Source organism: Chenopodium quinoa, unplaced genomic scaffold (assembly GCF_001683475.1).
Source record: "Chenopodium quinoa cultivar QQ74 unplaced genomic scaffold, ASM168347v1, whole genome shotgun sequence".
NCBI lineage: Eukaryota > Viridiplantae > Streptophyta > Magnoliopsida > Caryophyllales > Amaranthaceae > Chenopodium > Chenopodium quinoa.
Window position 1 is genome coordinate 1,954,701 of NW_018744301.1, and position 10,784 is coordinate 1,965,484.

A 10,784-nucleotide genomic window follows, 5' to 3' on the forward strand; every position below is an offset into this window, starting at 1 on the left:
TTGGACCAGCCATCTCCCAAAATAGTTTTCCACTAATCATTCTCTTCTTCATGTACCATAGTAACAAACCAAAGTCTGGAATCATCATGAACTTATAATTCAACACCTAATTCCCATCATTCAACAATTCTTCGAAACCATTAGGAATACACTGTATATATATACAAAATTCATCAAAATCGAAACTAAGAAAAGTATAACTACCAATACATTAAAAAAAAGGAGATTAGGCAAATATTATTGAACTATACCCGATTTTTGTTATTCTCTGCTGCAAAGGGAACAGAAAACTTGAAAGAAAAAATAGCCATGCAAATTTGATGCAGCTTTTTGAGCTATATGACTATGAATTTAATTTTTAGAACTTGAAAATTTAAGCTAGGCTATAGAGGCATGCAATATATAGAGCAAGAAATATGATATTGCATTAATTAAATTATTTATTAATAATGCACGTATATCGAAACATATGGCTTTGACAAGAAAACTCATGAAGAATATTAAGTTACATAAACTTTTTATCTCCAATACTCAATAGTTGTAATAATTACATGTTTTAATACCAATGCAATTTAGTTGATAAACATATAAAAGTTGTGAGCTTTGGCATTATATATAGTATTATTTTATTCTTATTCAATATTTGAGAAATCAAGTAACCTTAATGATTTATCACCCTACCAAAATTTAAACACAACATTGCATTAATAAAAACTAAATAATAAACAACACATGTTTAGCAAAATTATTAACCAATCCAAAACAGACAATTTATCCTAATCATTAATTAAAATTTCAAAATCTTAATTATACCATTCATTTAAATTATGTACATTCTTTTATACATCTATATTAATCATTGTTGCCTCCCTTTAGAGACATTATTGTTTAAATACATGTATGTCTATTTGTTATTAAAAAATAAGTGTTAATAAATTTTTAACCATTTTATAAATTAAGGGATATAATAGTGGAAGCTAATAAGAACAACTTATGGAGATAATCCTTTAGTGCATGTTTTAATTAAAAGATTTTCAGCATCTAATAGAATTTCGCAAATTTAAAGATCATCAAGTATAACTTTTCATATAGTTTTGCATGTAATTTTTAAGACACAATTACTATTAGTTTGTAGTTAATTTATTATTGGACAATTAGAAGTAGTATTTGAGCATTTTCACAATTCAAACATAGGTGGATAACCTATTTGAAAAGCCACCTTTAAGTTAGAAATGAACTTAGCATATCTTGCACCCTATCATTACAAACATAAGATATTAACTCAGCACATAAACTTTATCTTAAAGGTTATAATTATTGTTTATGACTATCAGTTTCAAAGACATAAACATGATGAGGTGCAATAGTTCAAAATGAATATCTCCAAGTCTATAGCTATCTTGTGGGTTTAATATACTGCCATTTACTACTATTGCTAAATAAAATTTAGTCCATACAAACACTTACAATACTAAAAGTCAAAAAGATACTAATAATCAATACTTATATATTAATAAAGTACAATCATTAAACTTAAAGATACATAATTTGCATACTTTAAAAAATTACTTAAGGTAAATTCATTCATAATTTCCTACAATGAGCAAATTCCATAGACAAAATTCTATACTAATTAAGCTCCAAACCTAAATCTTACACTAGCTACACTCCATATCTAGCAAATACGATCGAAATTACTAGGAGAGCGATGATAGGCATCTGAATCAATCGAAGACTCGGAATCATAAATTTCAACATCACTACTAAAGTAATTTCCACTATCAGAACTAGAAGACTTATGCCCTCCATCATCTTGTTCATCATCATCATTAACTTCCTCCTCAAAACCATATCCATCAGCTTCACCCCCCTCCTCATCATCATTATCATCCTGTTCCACCTCTTCCTCTTCTTCTTCCTCCGATTTTTGCTCCCCTTCTTTTTCTTCTTCCATTCCCTGCTCCTCTTCTTCCTCTTGCATGGACACAGCAACAGGCTCCTCTACTTCATTCACCAAAACAGGATGCTGACGTGGGGAAAACTAGGTCGTTGGACTAATCCTCCCTAAGCCAAACAAAATTTATAAACACTTAACTAACCTAAATACAAGTATAGAGGTAAGTCAAGGGTCGAACCCAAAGGAACGGTAATGTCTAAGTGCTTCCACTTATGTGCCTAAGCTAGGTCGAAGTCTAAGGATAAAAGAGGACACTAAAAACTACTAAGACAAAGAAACCAAACAAATAAAGTGATAGGGATTAGGATTCACAAATAATAGCAAAGAACATAGAAAATTGGGATAGGAAGTCGACTAAGTCAAGCAATGTGAGGGAAGATCAATCATGCAACCAAAAGAGCATATCAAGCTATTCTCCTAAAGGTCTAACTAGCGTCAACTACGATAAACTCTAGCTAGGAAACGTCACAAGACACCTCAATTGTGTAAATGCAAGCCACAAATCAATGGTCCGTATCGATGTGAACTTACAATGCAATCTAGTGTGAATAACTAGGGTGATCAAGCCTAAATCAAACACACACATGCACATAATCAATTAACCAATTTAATCACATCATCAACTCTATCAATTTCCCCAAATCTACATCAATCCATCACATAATATAAGCTTCACCATCACCCTAGCAAGTAAACTACTCTAACAACATCATCAAATCAACAAACAACTAAAGGATTCAAGAATCAACAATATATGAAGAACAATTACACTAATCAAAAATCAAACATTAAAATCCAATCAAAACAAATCAAATAAACATGAATATTAAACAAAACAATAAATGAGATAGAGTTAGAAATGCTCATTGATAATAGAGAAGATCTCCAACACAATTGTCACCATTGAATCTTCAATCTCTCAATCACCATTGAAATTCCTCACTTTCTATCTCTAAAATCTACTCCTAAAACTAACCCTAAAACTAAAGAGAGAAGCTCTCAACTAAGCTAAGAATATGATCAAAATCTAATATGAAACTTGCTTCTAAAACTTACCCCAAAAATCGGGTTTACATAGATGTATATAGAGGCACGAAAACACCAAGAACCGAGCACAAAATACCCACGAAGGCGCGCCCGGGCAGCAGGGGAGGTGCGCCCGTGCACGCAAGGGGTGCGCCCGCGCCACCCTTAGGTGCGGCCGCGCCACCCCTAGGTGCGCCCTCGCCTAGCTGGGTTCCTTCGAGATTCTCGCGGCTTGGTGGGTTCGCTAAGGTCGCATGACTTATGATGTTGATGAACACTAGGAGTGGAAGTAGCTAATGATCTTGATTAGTGGGAACACCACTTCTTAATGGTAGCACGGCATGAGAGCGCAAGAGCCAAGACTTGGAATTTCCACTTCCTTGCATCTTGAGCTTTCCAATGTCGTGAGCTTGCTCCAAAGGATTTCTCCACCTTAGTAGATCACCAATATCAAGACTTGAACCTCGTACAATACCTACAAACACGGAAATAGAGAAAATAAAGGAGAAAAGGCTAGAAAACCAACGAAATACAGAAAAGCTACAAAATAAGAGAGGAAAGGTAAAACTAAACAACAAAGCATAAAACTAAGCATTTATTAAGAAAGAAAGCTATGAAAAGAGGATGAAATCAACCTAAATGCTCATCAAATGGGTGCCATTTATGACACCCATCAAGTGCCTCCAAGCTTATCTTTTGCTCGTCCTCGAGCAAAACATAACCAAGGGAGTGAAAATGATGAGCTTATTCGAATAAACTAAAGAGGATAAGGGACAAGAATATACACTAACTCACTTTCGTAGGAATCACAGTCAATTTTAGTAACTAAAGACAAGCCATTTAAACCCTTAGATCGCCCTAGAGGACGAGTGATGCTCTCGTAAGGGTTTCCTAAGAGTTTAACTCATAACACTCGTAATAATACAAACAAGGCAAAGCATGAAAAGAAATCAAGAGAAAAACAAAACAAACACATGTTCATGAAAGGACCTTTCCAAATGTACAAGCACAAATAAATGCAAATCTTTCTAAACAAGCAAGGGAGTGCACGTTCCAAGATACCCAAGGTTGATTGAAACATAAATATGCTAAGCATAGGAACTAGCTTTCACAATCCACTTTCATCCCAAACGATCTTACCACGTTATTCCCACTAGTCTCATATCAACCTTTAGTGAGCATCACAATGATTCCTCGAAGGAACCGAAAAAGTGAATTTTTAGGCTACTCGACATCTTGACTATGCATCCCTTCTCCTTAAGCTAAAACTCACATTTCTCTCCCCCGATGAATGACTTTACCACTTAGGTCAAAAGGTCTTTCCCCAAGGTTGTAACGTTAAGGCAAAAGGGTGAGGGTAGGCTAAAATTTAAAATTTGGTGGTTAACCTAAATTATAAAGCAAAGATTTTCTTTACACCATAACCAAGTAATCACCAAACAAAAACAACAACACCCCCAAGCTTATTCAAAGCTATAAATCACAAACATATACACAAAGAGCGTGAGAACGCTTCCCCCCAAGCTTAAATGGAGCATTGTCCTCAATGCTCAAAAAGGGAGAATACTCACATAAAAAATATTTTTTAGTTTTTTATTTTTTTTTCACTTTTTTTTTTCTCGTTTTCTTGTTTAGAAGTGCTTTGTCCTCGCCTCTTTTAACTTGGACGGATTTTCCAACTTTGCACTTATAATGTCCTTGCCTTATTTTTTTAACTTTGGACGGCTTTTTCAATTATGCATTTGCCATTATTCACAAAATACTCACTACACAAGCTTGCTTACAAATATGAACTAATATCCAAACTCATATACCACAATCTCCAAAATATGACCATTTGGTTCACAAAAACAAAAAATAGAACAAAAAGAAACAAAAGGCTCAAGAATCTAAAGATGTGGCTTGAGAAGAAGGGAAAAAGGCTCAAATGGTTAGCAAGTAGGAAAATGTAAACCCAAAAACTAAAAATGAAGAATACTATCCTAGAAGAGAAAAATTACCACCCCGAAAATATGCCCTTGTCCTCCCTAAATGGTTCGGTCTCAGTCTTAAGAAATATGAGTTAAGATTCTAGATTAGGTCCGCAATAGTCAAGGATTCATGCCGCTCATGCAAATAAGTGTAGAAGGCTTGAAAAACAAAGAACCTCACTCGGATGTAGCAAAAACTCACTATTGGTGTCAAATCGACTATAGGAAGCAACTACCAAACATGCCACAAACAAGTAGAATCCGGTTTCATGATCCCACTAGTTCTAACCAACTACCTTAGCATGCTTTATCCTAGAATCAACCAAGCATACTCTCAAACCGTGCACACCGTTACCATTTAAGAAGAATAGCATTCAATTATACAAGTCCAAATGTTATTATGTCCAAAGCAAGAACAAAACAATACACATTGCAAATTTGCCTTGATAGAAACAAAAATATTTTTGGAGTTTTTTCAAAATATAAGAAACATGGAAAAGCATATACAAGGGTGCATAGCATATACTTCCTCCGTTCTTTTAATATTGCAACAAGGAGGAAATTACGCATCCCAAAACACATTTTATATGCTAAATATCTGTAATTGTGTTAGAGTAAAAATTATAAAAAGTTGATATTGTGAAAGTATTATATGAGACGAATCCAACAAGATCCCACTTGACTATATTTTGCTTAACGTATAACTCATATTATATGGTCAAACGAGAGTGATGAATAGTGCAAAAAGTCCATTGTTGCAATATTAATAGAACGGAGGAAGTATGAATCATCATCCCACCAAACATGATAGAATACCCTCCCCCAATCTTGAATGAGACAATACACTCAAATCATAAAGCATGGAAACCATGGGAGGGGAAAACAAGGAGATCAATCCAACAAACCAACATATGTCCAACAAGTCATCATCCACTAGAGAAAGAGCAAGGAAGGATATTACCGGATATTAGGTGGGTGTAAATACTCGCAGATGACCCAATTAAACCTTTCAAAGCTAACAACCTCTAATATTGAATCTTGCCTTCCATATGCTAGCAATTGTGGTGCTAATCTTCCTTGATTCTTGATCCAAACCAATTCACCAAAGTATATCAAGTCACGTGCCTAGAAAAAAGGCACACAAAAATTTCCATGAGAGAAAAGCTATTCTAAAAAGAAAAGGAAAATCTAATCTAAAACACGGGTTACTTCCCGAGAAAGGCTTGCTTAAGGTCCAAGCTTGACCGCTCTAGTAAAATAATAATTCAACGCACGCAAGAGCTTGTCAAATGCACTACTACACATTTCATATGAAAGTAAGTGTGCACATGACAAAAATAAGGCATGCAACAAGCATAGTGCACACCTATGAGGAGAGAGATGCCAAGAGAAGGAAGAAGAATCAAAAGAAAACTCAAGAAAATAAGAAGAAGAAGAAGAAGAAGAAGAAGAAGAAGAAGAAGAAGAAGAAGAAGAAGAAGAAGAAGAAGAAGAAGAAGAAGAAGAAGAAGAAGAAGAAGAAGAAGAAGAAGAAGAAGAAGAAGAAGAAGAAGAAGAAGAAGAAGAAGAAGAAGAAGAAGAAGAAGAAGAAGAAGAAGAAGAAGAAGAAGAAGAAGAAGAAGAAGAAGAAGAAGAAGAAGAAGAAGAAGAAGAAGAAGAAGAAGAAGAAGAAGAAGAAGAAGAAGAAGAAGAAGAAGAAGAAGAAAGAAGAAGAAGAAGAAGAAGAAGAAGAAGAAGAAGAAGAAGAAGAAGAAGAAGAAGAAGAAGAAGAAGAAGAAGAAGAAGAAGAAGAAAGAAGGCAAACTCTCCTCAAAATATTTTTGGGTTGCAACATCACCCTTTTTCTCAATTGGAGACAAATGAGCCTCATACAAATCATCATACACAAGGGGGTCCCTAATAGGCTCACTAACAAAGGAATGGAGAAAAATAGGGCAATAGGGGATGTGGTAAAACTTTTGAGAGAAAGGGGTATGAGAAATAGGCAAAGGGGTAGCTACTCCCTCAACACAAGGTCCCATATCGCCAATGAAGGCATGGAAATCAATCATAGAGTCCTCAAAAGAGGAACACTCATGATCACCATCTCCCTCAAACATCCAACTCCCAAGAGGAACCACATAATCTCCTCCACTACCTTCTTGAACAACAACTCCCTTAACTTCCTTAAAGCCTAGAGTCTCAAAACCATGCATGAATGGATGCAAGTATAACTCAAAATCATCTCTCTCTCATGAACCATCCTCAATGAACTTGCTTAAAAGGCTATGGCTATTCCTTATACACTCAATAAACACATTTGACATAACCTCAAACGAGTCCAAATACTCATGGATAGAAGAGTCACATTCATACACTTGAGACTCATCACAATCAACAAAGGAAGAGATGTCTAGACTTAAAATATCATCAAAATCATCATCACTCTCGACTCTCTTTCCTTCACTCCTATGCTCAACAATAGGATCCTCACACACTCTTGGTTGCTCAAAATTATCATCATCCTCAACACACACATTGGATTTGAAATTTTCCCACTCAAGTGTCAAAGATGACAATTGGCTTTCTAGCTCTTTACCTCTCTTTCTTCCCTCCTCAAGAGGCTCCTCACTCTTTTTCATCAACTCCAATTGCCTTCTCATAGAATTAAGAATCGACTCCTTTTTAGGCCCAAGATCATCACTAAGCTCAATATGCCTAATTTGAGTTTCCAAAGTAGCAATAAGAGATTCAAAAGGTGTAGAAGATTGAGGCTCAACAAGAGAAGAAGAAGTACAACCAAGATTGGATGAATCAACATTAAGATCACGATCATATACATCACATTGGGGGGTGGGGACACAATCAAACATATGAGATTTGTTAACATGAGCATGCACTTCGTTACCATGAACAAAAGAGGAAATAGAATTGGAAGCATTTGTTCTAGGTTCAACTATGGGATCATGTGACAAATCATGGAAAATCATGCTAGCATTGGAAGAATTAACACATTACTCATCAAAAATAGAAACATGATTACCCCTATTATATTCACCCTTAGCAAACCAAACATAAAAATCCCAAGCATCATCAATTGAAAATGTTCTAAATCTCCCATTACGCATGCATTCAACTTCATTCCTAGTTTGCTCATTCAAACAAATATAACAAATCTCACAAGCCTCCCAAAGACTACACCGATTATAGTCAAGAAATCCCTTAAATCTATTGAAATATTCACAAAAAGGTTCATCATCATATTGAGGAAATGAGAGACATGCTATTTTTACAAAGCAAACAAAAATCAAATAAAAGAAAAGTATAAACAAAGACCTAGACTCAAGCAATCAAAAACACTCAAACATAGACACCGTTCCCCGGCAACGGCGCCATTTTGACGAGGGGTGAACTAGGTCGTTGGACTAATCCTCCCTAAGCCAAACAAAATTTATAAACACTTAACTAACCTAAATACAAGTATAGAGGTAAGTCAAGGGTCGAACCCAAAGGAACGGTAATGTCTAAGTGCTTCCAATTATGTGCCTAAGCTAGGTCTAGGTCTAAGGATAAAAGAGGACACTAACAACTACTAAGACAAAGAAACCAAACAAATAAAGTGCTAGGGATTAGGATTCACAAATAATAGCAATGAACATAGCAAATTGGGATAGGAAGTCGACTAAGTCAAGCAATGTGAGGGAAGATCAATCATGAAACCAAAAGAGCATATCAAGCTATTCTCCTAGAGGTCTAACTAGCATCAACTACGATAAACTCTAGCTAGGAAACGCCACAAGACACCTCAATCTTGTAAATGCAAGCCAGAAATCAATGGTCGGTATCAATGTGAACTTACAATGCAATCTAGTGTGAATAACTAGGGTGATCAAGCCTAAATCAAACACACACATTCACATGATCAATTAACCAATTTAATCACATCATCAACTCCATCAATTTCCCCCAATCTACATCAATTCATCACATAATATAAGCTTCACCATCACCCTAGCAAGTAAACTACTCTAACAACATCATCAAATCAACAAACAACTAAAGGAATCAAGAATCAACAAAATATGAAGAACAATTACACTAATCAAAGATCAAACATCAAAATCCAATCAAAACAAATCAAACAAACATGAATATTAAACAAAACAAAAAATGAGATAGAGTTAGAAATGCTCATTAATAACAGAGAAGATCTCCAACACAATTGTCACCATTGAATCTTCAATCTCTCAATCACCATTGAAATTCCTCACTTTCTCTCTCTAAAATCTACTCCTAAAACTAACCCTAAAACTAAAGAGAGAAGCTCTCAACTAAGCTAAGAATATGATCAAAATCTAATATGAAACTTGCTTCTAAAACTTACCCCAAAAATCGGGTTTACATAGATGTATATAGAGGCACGAAAACACCAAGAACCGAGCACAAAATACCCACGAAGGCGCGCCCGGGCAGCAGGGGAGGTGCGCCCGTGCACGCAAGGGGTGCGCCCGCGCCACCCTTAGGTGCGGCCGCGCCACCCCTAGGTGCGCCCTCGCCTAGCTGGGTTCCTTCGAGATTCTCGCGGCTTGGTGGGTTCGCTAAGGTCGCATGACTTATGATGTTGATGAACACTAGGAGTGGAAGTAGCTAATGATCTTGATTAGTGGGAACACCACTTCTTAATGGTAGCACGGCATGAGAGCGCAAGAGCCAAGACTTGGAATTTCCACTTCCTTGCATCTTGAGCTTTCCAAATGTCGTGAGCTTGCTCCAAAGGATTTCTCCACCTTAGTAGATCACCAATATCAAGACTTGAACCTCGTACAATACCTACAAACACGGAAATAGAGAAAATAAAGGAGAAAAGGCTAGAAAACCAACGAAATACAGAAAAGCTACAAAATAAGAGAGGAAAGGTAAAACTAAACAACAAAGCATAAAACTAAGCATTTATTAAGAAAGAAAGCTATGAAAAGAGGATGAAATCAACCTAAATGTTCATCAAATAGGTGCCATTTATGACACCCATCACATGCTGCTCCAATTGATTACCTAAGACAACCACTTCATCATGGACAACTTCTTTAACCACTTCCTTATCATCAATTATCTGCATGTCCAACTTTTCCACCTTAACATCACCATCCACACTACTATTTCCATTATCAACACCGCCATGCATTTGAGATGATTCACCAACAATAAAACCCGACTTCGTTGCAATAACTAAATCATCATCATTGCCACAATCCGCAAGCTGCATGTTTATCTCAATGAGCTCTTTTAACAACTCATCAACCTTACGAATCAAGTCCACTCAGAATTTCAGGATTTCACAAAGTTGTTCTTTAAAATTTTCCTTCTTCTGTTCAAGAAAGAAGGGACATGCATGCAAAAATGAAGCTTTCCATTGTTTTCATCCATATTCTAGGCTTAGAAAAAGTTATTGTAAAAAAAAAGGGAACTTTCTTTCTGACAACATAGAAAATTATACAAAGAGATGAATTGTTAATGAGGAAAACTTGGACTATATAACCGTCAATTGCAACTCTTTCACATACATGTCTATTCATATCTTTTGCCAACCCCCTTTTACATAAAAATGAATAGTAGCAACTGTTCACAAAATTTACATGTACTTAGAAAATAGAAATCTAATTGTTTAATAATTAAGAGCTTCTTAAATATACTACATGAAAACATTCTTAGAATACAGATTAAAAAGTTTGCATTTTTCTATAATTTAGTGTCCACAAACAATTACACGAAAAAATCCACTTCAATAGCAATCAATTTAAATCGATATTTAAATTACTTATATAGACATAATAAAACACATGTATATAACAACA

At 35.5% G+C, this 10,784-nt stretch overlaps 1 protein-coding gene across 1 annotated transcript; it reads right to left on the reverse strand.

Moving 5' to 3' along the window:
• Positions 1-1,675: 1,675 nt before the first annotated feature.
• LOC110695585 (glutamic acid-rich protein-like) lies at positions 1,676-10,195 on the reverse strand. The gene is made up of 5 exons (XM_021872800.1): positions 9,985-10,195; positions 9,821-9,827; positions 7,309-7,650; positions 6,758-6,861; positions 1,676-2,001 (listed from the first exon to the last, which is right to left on the reverse strand). The coding sequence occupies exons 1-5, from the start codon at positions 10,193-10,195 to the stop codon at positions 1,676-1,678; spliced, it is 990 nt and encodes a 329-aa protein (XP_021728492.1).
• Positions 10,196-10,784: the final 589 nt, after the last annotated feature.